At 38.0% G+C, this 22,532-nt stretch overlaps 1 protein-coding gene across 5 annotated transcripts in view; it reads right to left on the bottom strand.

Moving 5' to 3' along the window:
* The window catches only part of glra2.L (glycine receptor alpha 2 L homeolog), a 124,099-nt gene that overhangs the window by 13,415 nt on the left and 88,152 nt on the right, over positions 1 to 22,532 (bottom strand). For 3 of the 5 annotated variants that reach the window (XM_041581624.1, XM_018246018.2, XM_041581628.1), the window contains 2 exons: positions 18,197 to 18,346; positions 7,897 to 8,010 (listed from right to left, as the gene is read on the bottom strand). In XM_041581624.1, the coding sequence (XP_041437558.1) occupies positions 7,897 to 8,010; positions 18,197 to 18,346 (264 nt within the window). The remainder of the gene's footprint in view (positions 1 to 7,896; positions 8,011 to 18,196; positions 18,347 to 22,532) is intronic. The other 2 variants (XM_041581626.1, XM_041581625.1) reach the window with 1 other exon arrangement.

Below are 22,532 nucleotides of genomic sequence, written 5' to 3'. Positions count from 1 at the left end.
ATATAATCATGTACATACATTTTACAATAAAGATTAACTGAAGTGCAGGACTGCAGTCAAATACTACTATAGGACTTGTTATCCAGAAGGTTCAGGGCCTGGGGTTTTCGGGTTAAGAGATCTTCCCGTAATTTGGTTCCCCATACTTTGTTTACTAAAAAATCATAAATCCAATATTTCTTTTGCCTCCAACAAAGATGAATGATATGTTAGTTAGGATAAAGTACAAGGTACTGTTTTATTATTATTATTATTATTATTATTATTGTTATTATTATTATAGAGAAAAAGGAAATCATTTTTAAAAATTGGAATGATTTGATTAAAATGGAGTCTATGAGAGACAGCCTTCCCATAATTTGGCGCTTTCTGGATAAAAGGTTTCCTGAATAGTACAACTGTACTATAATTATAGTTATTTAGAAATAGCTGGGACCAATCTGTATATGCAAATTATGGTTTGGAACTGGTTTGGGATTCAGCCAAATACTTCCTGAAAGATTTGGGGGTTTGGCCAAATCCTGAAAATGTAAATGCATTTAGTGCAACCCAACACTTTCCATTTTTCTGATTTCTTCTCTTCTCTGAGTTTTTTTTTGTATGCCTTAGTAACCTTATTCCGTGAAAATGGAACATTTCAACAAAAATATGATTTTTACTTTCTAAATACCCTAACTGAGATGGGCTTCAGATGAAAAATTGCTACATGAAATTGCAGAAAAGCCATTAAAAACAATCAATACGTCTGCCCTATAGGCATATGGAAAAATCAATCCGGGTTAACTGACAGTATATTTATCTTGATTGCCTTAAACACTGTTCCACTGACAAACCATAGTCTCTGATAAAATCATCAATACTAATATTTCATGATAATAATGATCGTTCATCGCCGTGGATTGCTGTTTTACATTTTCACATTCACAATAGAGCCGCTCTGAAAGCATGGAAGTGCTAGGGAAATGCAACGAGGGCATCTACGGGAAGAAGCTAATGCCGCCACTTTATGACATCACACAATGGGGGTCATTTATCATCACTGGGCAAATTTGCACCTGGGTAGTAACTTATAGCAACCAATTAAGTTATTGCTTTCATTGTTCTACCTGCTAATGATTGGAACAAACTAATTACTCACTGGTTGCTTTGGGTTATTGCCCAGGTGCATATATGTCCATTGTTGATAAATGAGCCGCAGTGTCTGCTGGGAATTAGCAACAATTGTAGAGAAACTAATATGGACACATTTGTGAGGGTGCAAACAGTTGTTGGCTGCAGCAAGAAACGGTCATTATTCATTAAATATACAAGTATGAGGCCTCTAATGCAGGATGATGGATCTTTTCATAATATGGATCTTCATACATTAAGGGGCTGATTTATGAACATTCGTAAAACATTTGTTTCTTCAAATCATACTTTTTATTGCAAATGAATTGAATTTCTTATATAGTTAATTTTTTAGTAATTTATCAATCTACAAATACAAAAGTTCGGCAAGGAAAAGCTGACAAGGTCATGTAGAAGACAATGGAATTTCCCTTTTCTTTTCTTTAGGGATGCACCGAGGGTGATTCGTGCCAGGATTCAACCTATATTTTTAGCAGGATTCGGCCAAAATCCCTGAATCCTTCGTGAAAGATTCAGCCAAATACTGAACCAAATCCTAATTTGCATATGTAAATAGGGGTGGGAAGGGAAATCACACAAGTTTTTGTTAAAAAACAAGAAAGTAAAAAAAATTTCCACTTTTTCCTTTACATATGCAAATTAGGATTCAGATTTGGTTCACTATTAGGCCGAATCTTTCACAAAGGAGTTGGCCAAATCCGAAATAGTGGTTCATCCTTAGTTTTCTTGCAAAGATCAGCCTTTCATTCATTCAGGTTTAAACATGGTTTTAGATGTTTAAACATGGTTTTTGAGGTTTAAAACGTTCATGTTGTATGAATTTTCCCTTCGTTCACGAAAAATTCAGGGTTTACGAATTGTTTCAACAGCTATTTTGTTCGTACCTTTTTTATTTAGATCTTTTAATACCTTTCATGACATTTGTGATTTTAGAGAACTAGAGTGTAATCGTAATCAAAAAGTTCTACCACTAAAATACCACAAAAATTCGACCTAGAAATCTTTAAATGAGCCCAATAGGCTGGTTTTGCTTCCAAAAACGATTCATTATATCTTAGTTGGGATCAAGTACAAGCTACTGTTTTATTATTATATAGAAAAAGGAAATCATTTTTAAAAATTTGGCTTATCTGGATTAAATGGAGTCTATGGGAGACAGCCTTTATAGACTATGGGAAGTGAAATGCCAAAGGCACAGTCATTATTGTGTGATATGACATAAGTCCACAGTCTCTAGTGATGCATGCTGGGATGTGCTGTAGGTACACTTTCCAGATGATGAAATTAGAGGTGACTGGCAGTAGCTCAAAGCATTTTCATTGTCCTGGATTTCCCCAGGGAAGACTGCTGTGATCAAACCTCAGGCTTGCCAATGCCCTCAGAGCGAGGATTTCGAGATTAAATTATAAAACGCTTTGATAGGACAAAGTAAAGGGACGTGTATGTTATGAACTCCCAGTGAACTTCAATTTGTTGTAGCTCAGAACTGGATATCAGAATATCTGCCCATCTACTAATTGCCTGGGTTCTGCAACATGTTTAAGGCAAGTCAATGAACAGCCGTGTAACTACATCCCTATTAGTGCAGGGGAAGGTTGTTGTTTCTAGCTGATTTACCAAAGCTCAGTAAAATATAATGGAAAAAAAAGGAAGCTGAGATAAGGTTGGAAAAATCAGGGACATATATTATAAATGCAATCACTTTGCAATCAGTGCAGCAATTGTAGTTGGATTTTTTTTTAGACATGTACCTGATTTCTGACATGGAGGTCCGTTTACTAAATATGAGCACAAAATATAGACAAATCCATCGCTGAATATGTTTTCACCAGTTTACTAACCTAAATATTCATTTTCGAATTTTCTTGCGCAATAATATGTGTTCGCCAGTTATCACATTTGCTGAAAATAATGATACGTACACATTAATGCCCGGTTTACTCAACAGGGAAATTGCGAAAGTCAAAATTTACACCAGAATATTTGCAAAATTTTACCGCCATCTATACAGTGGCGGTAAATTATTTTTTCGCAAGAAAATTTTTAAGGGGACAGGAAATATCTTGTTTTACCCATTATTATTCCTGTTGCCATTCCTGACAGGAGAAGAGAGAAGTGACAGGATAATCAAAGATGTTTTGAATTATTCTTTTTTCTGCTGCTTTTTCAGATGAAACTCAAATTATGACTAGGAGGGACCAAAGGCTTTATCAGCCTAAATTAAACTACATTTATACGATGCACACAGATTGATTAGTAAAACTTGTTTATGAATTTTTTTTATATGAATTTATTGGCAGGGGGTAAGTCTTGTGACTGGATGTATTGAAATGTGGATTTGTATGATGTATACATGTTTGATTGGGTGAAATCTGTTTACTGTGTTGTTGATAATATCTATAAAGTTTAGCAGTTTTGAAGATACATATCTGGCCATGAATCATGCCCTAATAAACGCCATAAAACAAGACTATTTTCTAGCATAAATATTTGCAAACGTAATTTGTCGCCAGAAAATGCGCAGAAATTACCGCTAATGTAAACTGGTTCGATAACGTAGTTACCGCCAGTGATTGCAATGACTTCTGAGTGCATCGCAGTTTCGTAAACTGAGTCGCTGCAAATAATTTGGCGGGAACATATTCGCAGCGATAACATGGGGAAACATAGAGTCAAATTTACTGCGCTTTCATAAATGGACCCCATGGTCTGGTAAACTTAATCTAAGAGTGATTCATTGGTTCTGATAAGGGCTTGGCGTATAGCTTTTACACAAGGGGCAAATTCGCTAAAGCACGAAGCGGCTAACGCTAGCGCAAATTCGCCAGTGAAGTAGACCTACTATAGCACTACTTCGTACCCTTACACCAAGCGAAGTGGGGAAGGGACGTAACTACGCTAATTCACTAACATGTGCATTTTACTGAACGTTACCTCTTGCGCCAGACTTGCCTTCGCCACCTCAGACCAGGCGAAGTGCAATAGAGTAGATAGGGATTGTTTTAAAAAAAATAATTTCTATGTCCCAAAAAACACTGGCGTCTTTTCTTTTTTTAAGGGTGATAGGCTGAAAAAGATCGTAAATTTTTTTGGAGGGCACCCTCCTTCCCCCCTACATTTCCTAACATATGGCACCTAAACTATACACTGGGCACATGTATAGGGCAAAATAACAACTTTATTTTATGAAGCTTTCCCAGCCTTGTGTAGTGTAATGTATTTTCTGCTACATATACGTCCATTGTACTTTAACTTGGCGCCGTATGCAAATTAGGCATCGCTAGTGTAACTTCGCTTTGCTTGATGAATTAACGCTAGTGCAACTTCGATACTTTTCGCCTCCCTGAGTGCAACTTCGGATTTTTGTGAATAAGTGGCTCCCTGATGAAACTTCGCCTGGCGAACTGCGGTGAAGGCTATGCTAGCGCAACTCCACAGGTTAGTGATTTGCCCCAAGGACTTAAGGGCATATTTATTATGCTGTGTAAAAACCAGCGGGATAATACACCACACGCAGGCATGTTTCAGGGGCCGCATCGCTAGAGCAGTGAGCGCTATTGCGCTCGCTGCGCTAGAAGAGCCGAATTTCCGTTTTAAAAAACGGAAATTCAGCTCTTAAAGTTACCAGAGGCGGCTTTTTGCCGCCCCTGGTAACTGGCCGCTCCGTGCCGCCTGAGGCAAGATTCTCACCTTGCCTCATGGCCGGAGCGGCCCTGACCACACGTAGCCAGACTTTGCCGTGTAAAAAATGGCTTCAGACGAAAGCAATGTAATATAACCGCAGCAAATCTGGCGTAAAATTACACATACCTTGATACATTTGCCATTTATTTTACACAGCTTTTTACACTGTTTTTTTTTTTTTTTTTGGCGAAATTCGTTTTGCACAGCATAATAAATATGCCCCTTAGTGTACGTTAAACAAAGAACTTCCAGCTGTCGGTAGAACTGCGGCGCAGCACATGAGCTCGGCTGGGTTTATATCTAATAACCTTATAATAGGAAAACTGTGCATGACTACTAAGATTATTGTACAGAAGTCGACACTTATATAGGTAAAAATACATTTACAAGTTGAAGCCTCAGTACAATGTAATAAGTGGATTTTCAGTGATATGTAAGTTTACATTAATCCCGGAGGGGAAAATGTGGGAGGAATGGCTTCAGATTAGAGTTTGACTCTAACATTCCAACAGAAGAGGCTTAATGAAAATATGTGCTGTACCTATAGACTTTTATATTCATGTACAATGACTCCGGGCTTTGCTCCCGAGAACAAGTGTTTATGAATTCATTTATGCTGCATGAACAGGACTAAATGCAATCACGTACATTAACAAGTCAGAATGAAGCCAGGTTATGGTGTTTTAATCATTTTATCAGGAGACCTCTAAGGGTAAATATATATCCCGCAATACAGGGATGGGATCCGTTATCCAGAAACCCATTATTCAGAAAGCTCCGAAGGCCCTCTCCCACCATTTTATCCAAATATTCCAATTTTTTTTCTCTGTAATAATAAAACAGTAGCTTGTACTTGATCCCAACTTAGATATAATTAATCCTTATTGGAAGCAGAACGACCCTAATGGGTTTATTTAATGTTTTAATGAGTATTTATGTATGGAGATCCAAATTACAGAAAGATCCCTTATCCAGAAAAACCCGAGGTCCAAAGCATTCTGATAAACAGGTCCCATAGCTTTATAAATACAAATATTAACAGCAGCTGTTGAATTGAGTAAATAGATGTCACTGTTTGCATCAATTACTTTTAGCACAGGTAACTAAAATCATGGTCTTCACTTCTTAGATGTCCCATTATGATTCAATGCAGGTGAGAAATTGTCTGAATACGCAGCAATTGTGGATTGTATGAATTAATCAGTACGTGTCATTTGGTCTGGGCATGCCTGTCAAAAAATTACAATGGGTTTCCAGATTATGGGCCTGATTCATGGTTTATCACATAAAAGCTCTTTTCTCCTAATTCAGTTCCAGTTTTTTCCCATAGACGTCAATAGACCTCAATAGAGTTTTCACGTGATAAATCGTGAGATAAGTTTTACTGAATTGAATCGCATCTCAAACTGAGTTTTCAGGTGATAATTCTTTTTTTCACTGAATCAAATCTGGCCCAATGTTTTTCAGGGTAAACTGTGTTAATAAAATGGCAATCGGATACACCATGGGGCAGATTTATCAAGGGTCGAATTTCGAGGGTTAAAAAACCCTCGAATTCGACCCTCGAAGTAAAATCCTTCGAATTCGAATATCAAATTTGAAGGATTTTAAGCGCAAAAGCTTCGATCAAATAAAAATCGTTCGAATCGAACGATGAAATCGTTTGAATTTAACGATTCGAACTATTTTAACCGATCGATCAATGGATTTTTATTAGACCCAAAAAAACGGAGAAAAGTGCTGGGGAAGGTCCCCATAGGCTAACATTGGACTTTGGTAGGTTTAAAGTGGCGAAGTATGAAGTCGAAGTTTTTTTTAAAGAGACAGTACTTTGATTATCGAATGGTCAAACTATTTTGACTTCGAATCGTTCGAATCATTCAATTAGATCGAATTTGACCTATTCGATGGTTGAAGTACCCAAAAAATTACTTTGAAATTCGAATATTTTTTCATTCGAATTATTCACTCGAGCTTAGTAAATCTGCCCCATATGTCGTTTTTTTACACTGCTTCTTGCTCTATCATTTTCTTGCTGTCTGAATTTTTCCCTTTGACATGAATGAATTGTGGCATGTTAGAAGGGGTGTAAAACAACAGCCTAAATTATGGCAATCAGATGACATAAAAGAAAATAGTCACCTTTTTAAATACACCAAGTCACCAAGTAGTTATTTTGTTAATGGATGATTTCAGGCATCGTGATAGACAGTCTAACATCATGAAGAAGGAAAAATACAGTGCAAATAGGAAGTTTATTTTAGATACATTTTTTTCTTCAAAAATCACTTTACTCAGGTTGATCAATAGACCCCTACTGTAAGTGTACTTAGATTGTATGCAAGCCAAATAAACCAACAGAAAGAGGCAAACAAACTAGCGTATTGGCTTTCTAGCACTGCCTGTCTCTGTATCATTATTATTATTATTATTGACTAGCTTCAATTCTAAATTTGGAAATTAAAATTTGCACAAGTGGTTAGAAAAAGTCAATGGGGAAGCTTATTTATAAAAATTCAATTTGATCTAATTAAACCATGCAAATGCATTGAATTTGTATTCTACTGATCATTTTCCATGGTTTTACAAGCTCTCCAAAAAATTAGGAAAACCTGAAAAACTCAAATCAAATTCACGATTGCAAAAAAATTTGGATTGCAAAAAATTGAGAGTCATGAAGCTTTACCAAATACTAATGTTAAGCATTTTTCAAGTGTGCTGCATGTTAGATATGGTTTTTATTCTAAGATATCCAATCAACCAAAAAGCTTAAAAATCACTTTAATCACCTAAAAGAATGGGCAAATAGTCTCTACAGCAAGACTCCCATGCTTAAGAAATAATAAGCACACATTTCTCTGTTTGATATTTACTCTGTGATTTACTGGAGGGACAAGCTCACCTGTGCTCATCTAGAATGATCTCAAACACCGATAATACGTTTCCATGTTCCTTTTTTGTTGTCGTTTTTGTACTACCCAAAAGAATCGTATGTGCTATCATCAATTTTTACCCCAAACTCATTTTGTTTTTTTGTTTTTTTTTTGTATTCTCAAAGATCACAGTCTGTTTTTTTTTTACCCTTAAGCTTGGATTGTAGATTTGGTTCAGAGTTCCGTATGCTGAGGAATCTGTACTCCGCAATCCATTCATGCGCCGCATGGACTCCACGCTTTCATTCCCAATGAGTACAGTCTGTCCCCAGATTGTCATAACAGATAGTGGCAGCAAAAAAATGGAAGAACAGTAAAATGAGTAAATGAAAAATGACACATTTGGAGAAAGCATGCAAAAAAAACATGAAAGAAATAATGTTCAAATAAAAAATATGGAAAAATGGAAAACAGACATAAGCACAAAAAAAAGTCATATTTCAGTTCAGTAACAGCTATTCCTCCCCGATGGCTGCCCTTCGTGACATTCTCTTCTACCGTACTGCAAAAGTGTAAATAAAAATGTACAATAACAAAATATAAAAAAAAACCTGCAGGTTAATGTCACACAAGGATGATTGGAATATACAGAATGGTTCTACTTGGGTGGAGAATGCCTTTATACGTCATCACGTGCTTAAGTGCTAGCGCTAGTGGGAGCACAATGTACCAATGTAAGACCAAGATAAGAACATTATTTAAAGGAGAAGGAAAGGCCTATATACTTGGGGGTGCCAAAAGTTAGACACCCCCAAATGATAGTATATACTTACCTGAAACCCGGGCCGGTGCTTCTATCAACAGAAAACTGCACCGGCCTAGAGTTCTTCCAGCGAGCACCATGGAGGAATCGGCTTCCTTATTCTTCTTTCTTTAAATTTCCCGGAGCAGACGTATGAGCAGTAGAACAGAATAGCTGACTTCTTCGTTAAAGTTGGGCATGCGAAAGAAGAAGAAGGAAGCCATCGCTCTGTGGTGCTCAGTGGAAGAACCCCTGGACTGGTGCAGTTTTCTGCTGATAGGAGTTTCAGGTAAGTAAATACAATCCCTTGGGGATGCCTAACTTTTTACACCCCCAATAAATGCAGTCTTTCCTTCTCCATAAAAATACAAATAAAAAAATACAATTTTTTTTTAAAGTTTTCTCATTTTAAAAATCTGATGTTTAAGCATTCATAAAGAGTTTTCTTTCATAGAAAAAGGGCCGCTTCTTATAACACTAAGGGGCAAATTCACTAAAGGACGAAGCGCCTAACGCTAGCGTTAATTCGCCAACGTAGTGCATTTTCGTTAATTCGCGGACACTGGTGTAAATTCACTAGTGTTACTTTGCACCCTGGCGAATTTGCGCAACGGACGTAACTACGCAAATTCACTGACGCGCGCATTTTTCTGAACGCTACCTTTTACGCCAGACTTCCTTCGCCAGCTCAGACCAGGCGAAGCGCAATAGAGTAGATAGGGATTGCTTCAAAAAAAGTAAAAAAAAATTCTAAGTCCCAAAACACGCTGGCGTTTTTTCTTTTTTTATGGGTGATAGGCTGAAAAAGATCAAAAATTTTTTTGGGGCTCCCCTCCTTCCCCCCTACATTTCCTAACTCATGGCACCTTAACTATACAGTGGGCACATGTGTAGGGCAAAATAAACATTTTATTTGCTGTTTTGAAGGTTTCCCAGGCTTGTGTAGTGCTGCTACATATACCCCCATTGTAACTTCAATTTGGCGCCGTATGCAAATTAAGCATTGCTAGCGGAACTTCGCTTTGCTTGGCGAATTAACGCTAGTGCAACTTCGCAACCTTACGCTTCCCCTGAGCGCAACTTCGGATTTTAGTGAATTTGCGTAGCGCTGGCGAAAATACGACTGGCGAAGTGTGGCGCAACTACGAATCTTAGTGAATTTGCCCCTAAGACTTCACCCAAGCAAACTGGTTCTCAGTGCTGTAGAATTTGGATAGGGCCACGTTATTCTCTTTTCTCGACCTTGCTCAGTAAAGACTCTTGTACAATTCTTGCTACTAGGATCATACATTTGCCAACACAAAATACGTCATCAATCCTACTTTTGGCTTTCAGTCACCGTCTCAAAATTGATTTGTTGTTCTGTCATCTCAGAATCTGGTCGGCCTGAACTCCACTTAATTCTCCGTTGGCCTCTTAGATTAAGTTGAGACTCGGACAAGTGTATTTACCATAGTGACTAAATCAATAACAAGGAGAACCAGTCTTATATAGATATATGGATTAAAATCGCATGAAGTCGTATTTAATTTGTTTTTCTGAATGATATGGCTTGCAAACATATGATGCCGATTATGTGCAATAATCCTATTTATATGGATTCAGGGTTTCCTTTTACTGTTGTAACGTTCTGCTCTGTTATATTTTACTGTAGTTTGTTCTTCCTGTTTTGTTTAGAATCAAACTAACTTTGCTAATTCTTCTACCAAAGTGACCATTTGAATGTCCTTCACTATTTCTGAAATGCTGTGTCCAAAGAATGGAGTTTTGAGGTTGATGACATAATGGGAATGGCTGACATTTGAATGGCATTTCTGGAGGCCTTCAGGCAGGCAAGGGGAAGAATACTGCATGTCCACACATTTTCTCAATCTAACTTTGCCATTAGCACAGGAAGGTACCATCTGTATCCCTGCGGTGGACGCCAACTGGAAGAACTAGTCAACTGAAAATGAGGATAAAAGAAGGTTTACACTAAACAACATCTATACTGGCGAATAAGATATTCTGTTGCCGTAGTTAGAGGCTATTTGGAAATGCATGAACATTGGCAAGGAACCAGCAGCAGCAAATACAGATGGAGACAGGTAACAATTATTTATTCATTGATTATTTTATATTTTATTTTTACCCCAAATCTATAAAGATGTTGCTGGCTCGGCTTGCACTAAGCGTTGCCTAAGCTGCAACTGTCATTTACAGTGGACATTTAGGACATCCTTTATTCAAATAAATCTAATACTTGCAACCTTTCAGCACTACATTATACACACAGCTGCACATCCCTTTTTCCTTATAACTGCATGTCACACATTTTTCATACTGATCAGATTTGTGTATTGTTTCAGTTGCTTTTTTCCCTGCACAGTCCCCCATGTCAAGCCTCCTTCTTACACCATTCCTCATGCCAGGCCTGTTCCATGCCCAATGGCAAGTATAGCTTCTGTGCAATTCATCTAGGGAGCCCTCCTCTCTGCATCTCGTCCCCCTCCCCCCATGATAAGTGAGAGCTTTAATTCAACCTTTGGCTCCGACTGGCTACTATAGCCCTCCTATTGTTTTTAAAGGGGTTGTTCACCTTTAAACTAACTTTTAGTATGACACAGAGTGGGACATTCACTAAGAATCATAGTTCGCCGCACTTCGCCAGGCGTATTTTCGCCAGCGCTCCGCAAATTCACTAAAATCCGAAGTTGCGCTCAGGGGTAGCATAAGGTTGCGATGTAGTGCTAGCGTTAATTCACCAAGCGAAGCGAAGTTACGCTAGTGATGGTTAATTTGCATACGGCGCCAAATTCAATTTCCAATGGAAGTATTCGTAGCAGAACTACACAAGCCTGGGAAACCTTCAAAACAGCAAATAAAATTTTTATTTTGCCCTACACATGTGCCCACTGTATAGTTAAGTTGCCATGAGTTAGGAAGTTTAGGGGGGAAGGAGGGGAGCCCCAAAAAAAATCATTTTCAGCCTATCACCCATAATAGAGAAAAAACGCCAGTGTTTTTCGGGACTTAGAAAAAATGTTAACTTTTTTTGAAGCAATCCCTATCTACTCTATTGCGCTTCGCCTGGTCTGAGGTGGCGGAGGAATTCTAGCGTAAAAGGTAGCGTTCAGAACAATGCGCACGTTAGTGAATTTGCCTAGTTACATCCGTTGCGCAAATTCGCCAGGCGTAAGGGTGCGAAGTAACATTAGCGAAGTTACGCCAGCGTCAGTTAGTGAATTTGCGAAGTAACGAAAATGCCCAACGCTAGCGAATTCACGCTAGCGTTAGGCGCTTCGGCGCTTAGTGAATTTGCCCCAGAGAGTGATATTCTGAGACAATTTGTAATTGTTTTTCTCATTTTTTATTATTTGTGTTTGAGTTATTTACCTTTTTATTCAGCAGCTCCCCAGGTTGCAATTTCAGCAATCGAGTTGCTAGGATCACAATTACCCTAGCAACCAGGCATTGATATGAATAAGAGACTGGAATATGAATAGGAGAGGGCCTAATAAAAAGTAGCAATAACAATAAAGATGTAGCCTTACAGAGTTTTTAGATGGGGTCATTGACCCCCATTTAAAATATGGAAAATGTCAGAAGAAAATTTAAATTAAATTAAAAACTATAATAAAGAAGGTGAATTGAAAAGTTGCTTAGAATTAGCCATTCTTTAACATTCTTTAACTTAGGTGACCCACCCCACCCCTTCAATCCACAGTCAATATGTTATGGGCTGTGGCCATCAGAAGAACTTTCATCCATGGCCTGTCTAGGGCTGCAATAAAAGTCAAAATTCAGCAGGACAATTACATGGTACAGTGTCCCAACTTCAGAGAGGATTCCTACTAATAACCAGCAAATAAAAAAATTTGCCTTCAGTTAGGGGTTATTTACTAAACCTCGATTTTTTTCTGGTCGAGTTTTTTATAGAAAAAAATTGAATTTTTAATATTTATTATACCCTGAAGCTGCTGAATCTGAAAATCAGCCATCTCAAAACTGCTGAGATCATGTAGCAGTCGATGGCAGATGTCCCTTCTGATCTGCTCTGGGTTTCGTCCAATAATCCCAAAAATATGGGGTTTTGGGATGATAACCGGCAAAAACCAAGTGATTTTGGTGTCAAATACGAAAACTTGAATTTTCGTCTGATTTTATCTAGTCTTTTCTCGACCTGGCTTTTTCAAGTTATTTTGTTAATAAATAAGACAAAAGCTTGGATGGGAGTTGGTTGAGCTTGGTTTAATAAAAAGACCAAAAAGTAAATAACCCCCTTAGTGTTTTGGGACATCTGACATTAACTTTAAAAAATGTGCTCTTTTTTTTACCAAAACTAACCTCATTATATATGTCATAATAAAAACGTTTTTTCTATTATTATATCACGACCTCTCATTTAGAAAAACAATGCAGAAAAACCTATATTTTAGTTGACTACAGCTTGCGCTTTAGGACAGCAGGGTGTAAGCTTATTGTGTGTGCAGCAATGTGCAATATCTCATTTTCTCTGTTCTAATCCTTATGCAGAGACATTGCTCGGCTATAAATAGATCTGATTTTTTTTTTTTTTTCATTGCATCCAATCTGAATGATCTGGGACCTGCACATTAATTCTACTCGAGCTGAGCACATCATGTCAGACAGCAAAAAAATCCAAAATAGGAAATGATTATATTCACCAGAGAGCTTTGTTTTCATTAAACATGGAAGCCAAACTGAGAGCAGTTACTGTATAGCTCAGGATATAGAAGAAATCTGAGCAGTGACTGTGATGTTCATTACAGCCATAACATCTTGTATTACACCGGGGATATCCAACGTGAGACTTCCAGTTCTGAGAGGCAGGTCAGAAGAAATCAGAATTATATATTGGTATATGTAGAATTAATTGGGCCATTGACAGATGTTGGGCCCCTGGACAAACCTGGGCCTTCAGATGTTGAACTACAACTCATTGCATGTTTCAACAAGAACTAGAGGGCCAAACACTGGAAATCCTACCAAACACTAAAATTCTGAATTTCAAGGAATACAATAACATTTCAAGGTGGTGCATTTTACAATTATCCTTTGTATGTTGTTTTGGACTTTATTACAGGTATGGGATCCCTAATCCAGAAAGCTCCACATTAAGGGAAGGTCAGCTTCCATACTTCATTTTAATCTAGTAATTCTATTTTTTTTAAAAAAAGATTCCCTTTTCCACTGTAATAATAACAACACAGCACATTTAAATTGATCCTAACTAAGCTGCATGAATCAATATTGGTGCAAAACATATCCAGTTGAGTGTATTTATTATTTAAAGGATTTTTAACAGACTTAAAGGGGTTGTTCACCTTTAAATGAACCTTTAGTATGATGTAGTGAGTGGTATGCCAAGACAATTTTCAATTTCAGCAGTCTGGTTACTATGGTTTAAATGATCCTAGCAACCATGCATTCATTTGAATAAGAGAAACAATTTATATTTGGGGTATGTGCTATCGTATAGTGAGCGATGTGCACTGGCCCACGTGTTACATATAAATTTAAGACATGCACAGTGTCTCACTTAAAAATTGTATTTGTGCAAATCAACCCTCTTGACGCGTTTTGCACTATTGAGCATGAGGATCTGATGAAGCGTCCAATAGCACGAAACGCGTCAGGAGGGAGTGGCTGACATGAGGTAGGCAGACCAGGGGGGACACTTTCTTGTGATGTGATATGCTAAACGGTTTTAAATGAATCAATGTGATGTATATATTGTCATGGATGATTTGCACAAATAGATGTTTTACGTGAGACACTATGCATTGATTTGAATAAGAGACAGGAATATGAATAGGAGAGGCCTGAATAGAAAGAGGAGTAATAAAAAGCAGCAATAACAATACATTTGTAGCCTTACAGAACATTTGTTTGTTTAGATGGGGTCAGTGACCCCCATTTGAAAGCTGGAAAGAGTCAGAAGAAAAAGGAAATTATTTCAAAAAACTATAAATAAAGAAAAGAAGTCCAATTAAAAAGTTGCATAGAATTAGCCACTCTATAATATACTACAAGTTAACTTAAAGGTGAACCACCCCTTTAAAGGGCACCTGTTGGGGCAAAAATATTTTCCCCAACCAAAGGTGTTAGCTAATAAAGGCTGAGGGTAACAGTAGTTTATCCAAACACCAAGACGGAGCTCCTGGTTCGAGCGGCCATGTTGGGGCACACACATGCGCATAATGAGCAAATGCTGCAACTTGTTCATTATGCGCATGCACTTGACGTCAGAAGCTCATTATGTGCATGTGTTCCGCACAACATGGCTCCCTCTAGGTCAGGGTGTCCTAGCGCTGGCGGGGGGGGCAATTTTATTTAAAAAAAGTACTGTTACCTCCAACTCAAGTGTGGGCTCTATTAGCCTGCACCTTTGATTGGGGAAAATATTTTTGCCCAACAGGTGCCCTTAGAGGTGCGTTGATCCGAAATTATGGAACAATGCCTAATCCAGAAAACCCCAGATCCCAAACATTCTGTATAATACCGTAGGTCCTATACCTTCATATATTCATTTTTGCATCTCAGTTTGACATTGAAACAGCTATTTCATTGTGAGGAACCTGGACCCTACTAGGGGTTGAAGGCCACAGATAGAAATCAGCCTCACAAGGAATCTAGTCTATGTTTGCTAGAACCTTTTTATTCTAACAACCAGGTAATAAAATGATATTCTTGATTACAGAGAAGCAAATAAGATGGTTTGCCCAACATTTCAAAAATAGAAAATGATGCTTAACGGAAACTTCCCTTTCGATCAAGAGTTGTTAATGTTCTGATTAAATCTTTATTTTACTCCTTTTACTCCCGGTCAAGTTTCCTTATCTATCCTTCCCCATATATGACAGTCTCTAATACATTTTTCTTGCAACCGTTAAAAACATGTAGCTGCACCTGCTGATTTATTGACAGAAAGACTTCTTTGTCTACTAATGTTCCTTCTTCCACTTCACTTCAGCACAGTTGTTTGTATAACCATAGACAGCGGAGGATCCATACTGTGTAATTAGCATAATGCAAAATTATGAAACAGTCAATAAAAGTTGGAAAACATGTCATTTATGGGTTTGAAAAGAAGAAAATATAACAAGTGCTATATGCATTTCAGAACCTTTTCATGCGATGTGACCCCTGGAGAATACACTGACTATTTTGACCTGTAGATTAGAGCTTTGCATGCTCAGCCAATTGGCAGGTAAAAGCAGTCGTAGCCTGGCAGTAGCGACACAACCGTAGAGTTTACATCTCTGCAAAAAGAATACACTCTATATTGAAGTCTTTTTAAGTCTATCGGGGGAATGTAATAAAAGTCGCAAAGAGCAAAACAATTCGCACCAATAAGAATAAAAATCCATATCTCGTAATGTAATATTGTTCCTTTAACTGGTGTTGCATTGCGAATTTTAATTGCGCACTAACGACTTTTTCAGTAAGACGTTTTATTACTTTCACTTCGTATTGGCACAAACTATAAAATTCGCATAAATTCCACTGTCGGAAGTGGAAGCTAAAACGATATTAAATTTGCTCGCGTAAAGGCATAACTTTTCGCATTGCAAATAGTTTTTCCATTACCGACTTTTATTACATTCCCCCGTTAATGTGCAAAAGTTGGTAACGTTTCTGAAAATAGTCAGTGTCACCAAGAAATAAAATGGAAGCCATCTTCATAGCTGCTAACAATTGTCCCTGTGAATTAGGAACTCGCCCAATTGACTAACAGAGACTCTATCTATGCTGAGCTGCTGGTAAATAATGCAGCATAAATAAGCTGCATAAAGGTCAAAACAAGCCAGTGGGTATATGGAAGCATGTAGGGCACGGAACTGGGACCTGTACATTACTGGTATGTCCTGGTGCATAACTTCAGCTACATATGTCGCATTCTATATATTTGCATACTGTGCCTATAAAAAGGCTGAAGTCATGTTCTTTGCGTTTAAAATTGTTGTCCATCCCCTCCGAACATGGATAATAAAAACAATGGCAAATACTATGATTGCTGAGACTTTTTATGGTTATACAGTTATGGGACCTTTTATCCAGAAAGCTTGGGACCTGGGTTTTTTTTGGATAATGGATTCTACTGTAATTTGGGTCTTCATACCTTAAGTCAGGGGTCCCCAACCTTTTTCACCCGCGAGCAACATTCAGATGAAAAAAGATTTGGGGAGCAACACAAGCATTAAAAATGTTCCTTGGTGGTGCCAATAAGGATTGTGATTGGCTATTGGGATTTGTGGATTGGCAGTCTACAGGAGTCTCTATTTGGCAGCACATCTGGTTTTTATACAACCAAAACTTGCCTCCAAGCCTGAAATTCAAAAATAAGCTCCTGCTTTGAGGCCACTGGGAGCAACATCCAAGGTTTTGGGGAGCAACTTGTTGCTCACGAGCTACTGGTTGGGGATCACTGCCTTAAGTCTACTAGAAAATCATGTAAACATGAAATAAACCCAATAGGCTGGTTGTGCTTCCAATAAGGATTCATTATATCTTATTTGGGATCAATAACAAGCTACTGTTTTATACTTACAGAGAAAAAAGGAAATCACTTTTAGAAATTTGGATAAAATGGAGTCTATGGGAGAAGGCCTTTCTCCTAGTACTAAACTAAAACATTCAGTTTTATCCATTGGTCTATGTCTGCTGTTCTGTAAGTCACATTAATATGTAGCGCCTGGCTATAAAAGTCTTATAGATACGTGTATAGAGAAAAATGGCTGCTCATCTGTTCTTAAAGGGATTCTGTCATGGGAAAACATGTTTTTTTCAAAACGCATCCGTTACTAGTGCTGCTCCACCAGATTTCTGCACTGAAATTTGTTTTACAAAAGAGCAAACAGATTATTTTATGTTTAATTTTGAAATCTGACACAGGGCTAGACATGTTTTCAGTTTCCTAGGTGTCCTCGGTCATGTAACTCGTGCCTTGCTGAACTTCAGTCACTATTTACTGCTGCGATGCAGGTTGGAGTCATGTCACCCCTCCCTTCCCCCCCCAGCAGCCCATCAGCAGAACAATGGAAAGGTAACCAGATAGCAGCTCCCTGACACAAGATAACAGCTCCCTATTAGATATAAGAACAGCTGTCAATAGTAAAAATCCAGGTCCCACTGAAACTCCTTCAGTAGGAGAAACAATAACTTATCTGAAAGCAGTTCCATCATGAAGTCCGGGCTCTTTCTGAAAGCACATGCCCAGGCAATATAAGTATAAGTTAAAAAAAAATATTTGTTGGTTCAGGAATTACATTTTATATGGTAGAGTGAATTGCAGTGTAAACAATTTAGAAATAAAATCTACATCATTCAAATCATTACAGTATCCCTTTAATCGTTGCTTATATGTGCAGAGAGGCCCACATTGTTTTTTCCAGATGTTTTAGGGCACAAAGGCCCTACACAGCTCCTACACAGCTGTAGAGAAACCTAGGAAAAGCTGCTCTAAACCAAAATTGCCAGCAAAGCCTTCCCAGTGCCTCGAGGTTCCCTTTAATTACAAGATGCTTCAAGCAGTCACTGACTACAAGGTTATGACTGACTCCAGTGGGGAGAATCTTTATGCCACTGGCACACAATGCAGCCCTTCAAACCACACTGGTTGCATTTGGTGCAAAAAACACTTTAAAAATAGCATAGAGCACATTGAACATATTGAATAAGATTCTGTGACCATTAGCCCTACCTTGCCTTGTCTTTTCTGCCTCCTGCGGAGCCTTAAGAATTCCTTATGCTGCCTTGAGACGAAATTCACGGCTGCATATTCCAAGAGAGCAGCAAACACAAACAAAAGGCACACGGCCATCCAGATGTCAATAGCTTTCACATAGGATACCTGAAAGGACAACAAGGGAGGATATATATTAGAAGGCATACGAATTTAGTAGGTGTTAATGGATTTCACATGAATTTATCCACCGACAATAATAGGCAAACGAGAGACCCTTCATATGTGTTTCATGGATATTACTATATAATGTAATGTTATGTACTTACTATATACTGTTTTTTGTCTTGTTTTCTCCTGACGAAGATCCCTGTGAGGCATCGAAACGTTGAATATCAATAAATAATTATTTTTCTTGCATCAGAGAAGTCCTGTGAGTGTCGCTATTTTCTATATCTATATATGTATATATCTGTGTTTTAATATCATGAGCCATGCACAGTATTTTAGTGGGTGTGTGTTATAGTTTTTCAAGATGGATTATAATCATAAAATTATATTTTAAGCACATTTTTGGCCAATAAAAAAACTCACAAGATAACCAATAGCAGCACACCCTCAGCTCATGACAGATGGCTTCCATTCATATCAATGAGAAGAGGCAGTGGAGGTATGTGGCATTTCTTCACTGGCTAAAATGTAAACATTAAATAAACCCAATAGGCTGGTTTTGCTTCCAATAAGGATTAAGGATATATTAGTTGGGATCAAGTACAAGTTACTGTTTTATTATTACAGAGAAAAAGGAAATCTTTTTTTTAAATTTGGATTATTTGGTTAAAATTGAGTCTATGGGAGACGGCCTTCCCATAATTTGGCACTTTCTGGATAACGACTGTTCATTAATTGTGAAAACTGAACTGAACTGAACCCCTGAACTGCATGGTGGGTCCAAAGTAAAGGGAGTGCATGATGGGTAAAAAACTTGTAGATTTTGTGGGCAAAATTGCACTTTGCACACTGCGCTGTTGTAAATGAACCTTTACATTGTTTTCCTAGGTAAATTAAAAATACCACCCAGGAATCCCCATCAAGTGAAAAAAATGTTCATTATTCAGCTTTCAGTTAACACAAATGAAGGGCAAAAATCATCCGGCGGTAAAAGGATTTAAAGTGACAAACTTGTCTGCAAATCGTTCTGCAAAAATGTAAATAGTTTTATCATTTGGAAATAAATCACTTTGCTATCTGTTCAACGCCTTGTTTTATTTTATTTCAGCTGGGAAATCAGAAATGCTGTTAGATGAGATCAGAGAACCTGCGTGTTTGAGTTGTACCAGTGAAAGATAATCAATTTCCCCGAGTAGCTGGAGGAAAATTGTATTCATAATAAATGCTATGAAATCATCCATGTGTGCTTGATAAGATTAAAGTATACCTGTAAGAGACAACGCTGAGATACAAATTCAGCTTATAATAATTATTAGATTGAGGGGGGGATTCAAAACTGCGCAGATTATGAGCTCAGCTAGATTTAACTGTATGGGCTCCTGAACCTTGACTTTCAGCTCTATGGCTAAATACTGTAGGGTTCATGTAGGGTCAGTCGGGTTAGTATTTATGCATCATTTGTAGATTGGGATATTCTACATATAGTGCCTTTGTGCCTGTCTCTATTAATCCTTTTAAATGGGGGTTACTACACTGTTCTGTATTAAATCAATTAAATGTCATCTGTAGACTTCAAGGAGTCATTGTCCTCCAGGAGCCAAAAACTACCATCCAGTCATTTATATAACTAGAGTAGGCAGAGGTCATGCTGATTATTTTACTCCGCAGTGCGTTCAGGAATTGGTGACATTATTTATTATTATTATTATTGGTGCAAAAAAACATTACTGCATTCCAGGATGTGTAACAAGTTTATAAATACCAATAGCACAGGTCCCCAACCTTTTTTGCCCATGAGCAACATACAGATGTAAAAAGAGTTGGGGAGCAACACAAGCATGAAAAATGTTCCTGGTTGGTGCAAAATAAGTGCTGTGATTGGCCATTTAGCAGCCCCTGTGTGGACTGGCAGCCTACAAGAAGCCCGTTTTGGCAGTACACCTGGTTTTTATGCAACTAAAATTTGCCACCAAACAATGAATTCAAAAATAAGCTCCTGCTTTCAGGCCACTGACAGCAACATCCAAGAAGTTGGTGAGCAACTTGGAGAAGTTATATAAATCAATCTGTCACTTAGCCGTCTTTAGACTTGATGGACATCCATCCAACTTGGACTGAAATCTTCTTAAAAAAAGCCTTAAGCCAAAAGACTTCTCATTCTAAATTGGCGAATAAATTTGCCAGGCATGGATTCGCGATGAACTTTTGTGCGTCATAATTGTTGCATGCATAAAAATTGACGCATGTCAAAATGATTCGGACGCCCATTGACTTTAATGCATTTGGACAAAATAATCGCGCGTATAAAAATTGTTGCTCGCGTCAACAATTGTCGTTTGTCAAAATGATTTTGACGCCCATTGACTTCAATGCGATTCACCCATCACTATTCAAAAAACCCTGCCTCAGCTAATACACCTAGAACATTCTTTAAATAATATCTAGAGATGGGGGCACATGGTTCAATTGATGTGGACAGATACAAGTAGATAAGACTGATAAAACATCTTGCCCTCACTGAATCCACTTATATTGAACTCAGCAGCGTTGTATTTAGGGTGATATCCCATAGGGAGAAGTGCCACAAAGTGTTGAAGCCTGTATTTCTCATTCAGGTATATGTGAGCTGCAGGAGACTATCCAAGACTTTTTCATGGGTCACTGGTTAAATGATGCCCCGTGTGACAGTCCTAGAGTTCAAGCACATTTGAATGACGGCGTTACCAGTCTCTCTTACTCTATGGCCGTTCTACTTATGTATATTTTTTTACCTAATTTTTATTTTAACCCACAGATGAGCCTAATGCTCCCTATTCAATACCATAAATATGACTTTCTGGCCAGCAAAGTATATTTCTTGTTGCCTATTTCATCACACACATTTGCCTTTTGTGTCCCCTCATCTTTCTATCCCTTTGGCTTGAAAATGACCCCTAATTATCACTATACTTTTACCACTTACAGCAATCATTATGTTTCTGCTTAATGAAATGCATTCATAGCTATGAAAAGCAAATAAATTAAATATATGAATGGGTGACGGGACGACATCACAAAGTGCATTTACCTTAGATGAGACATAATCACATCTGCAAAGACTATAGATTAATACATCATTTTATGATTTTTATATCCTTCATAGTATAGAGCATCTCAAAAGAAGACACTGGAGGTCGAGTGAACTGGTGTCAAATTATCCTACTTGGGTATGAGTATAGACAAATGATAGGAAGTTAGTGGTGATTTTTATACTAGGTATTGGCGGAATCTACCAAAAAATATGTCCTCGGCCGAACTTGGTCTGCCCCGAATCCACTGTGATACAGTACATTCTTCCAGGTTGGAGGATATAGCCTTCATATTGAGGATAGTCTTGGTGAGCACATAGTCACAGCAGCAGAATTATAAATGAAGAAATATGGAGCACAATAGTATAGAGAAAGCCAGGGGCAGATTAATGCACAGGCTACCCTATATCCTAGGGGTTCAGTGTGATCAGGGGCCCATTTCTAGTTTCTTTTCTTTTAATATATTTATTTGCTCTACTAGGTCTGGTCAAGTGCACACGTTGGGAGAAGAAAGTAGGCAAGGTGCAAACCTGGCCCAGATTAAAGAGCTTGGGTGCTTGCTGGCCTGGACCTGAGTGCATCTGAACCTATTTGTAGCCTAAGAGGGGGCCCTGTGTGGGTGTAGCCTAGGGTCCCACATGTCATTAATCTGCAACTGGAGAAAATGGATTATATGAGCAATCAATAGAGCTGGCCCATTAAAACAAAACAAGAGTAAAAAGTTTATCACTCTGAAACTCGGTCATAATGAGTCTAATAACTGGCCTGAAGTTATGGTGCAAAGCAATAGAGTTTAAGTAAGTGAGAAAATGACTCTACGGGGCAGATTTATCAAGGGTCGAAGTGAATACGAGGGAATTTTCGAAGTAAAAAAATTCGAAATTCGAAGTAATTTTTTGGATACTTCAACCATCGAATAGGATATAACGACTTCAAATTTACTTTGACTTCGTTTCGAAGTAAAAATCGTTCGAATATTCAACCGTTCGATAATCGAAGTACTGTCTCTTTAAAAAAACTTGGACTTCAATACTTCGCCAACTTAAACCTGCTGAAGTGCTATGTTAGCCTACGGGGACCTTCTACAAACTTTTTCTAAGTCTTTACACATCAAA

The sequence above is a fragment of the Xenopus laevis genome, chromosome 2L, assembly GCF_017654675.1.
Source record: "Xenopus laevis strain J_2021 chromosome 2L, Xenopus_laevis_v10.1, whole genome shotgun sequence".
In the NCBI taxonomy this organism is placed as follows: Eukaryota; Metazoa; Chordata; class Amphibia; order Anura; family Pipidae; genus Xenopus; species Xenopus laevis.
This window is presented reverse-complemented; position numbering and strand designations above follow the sequence as displayed.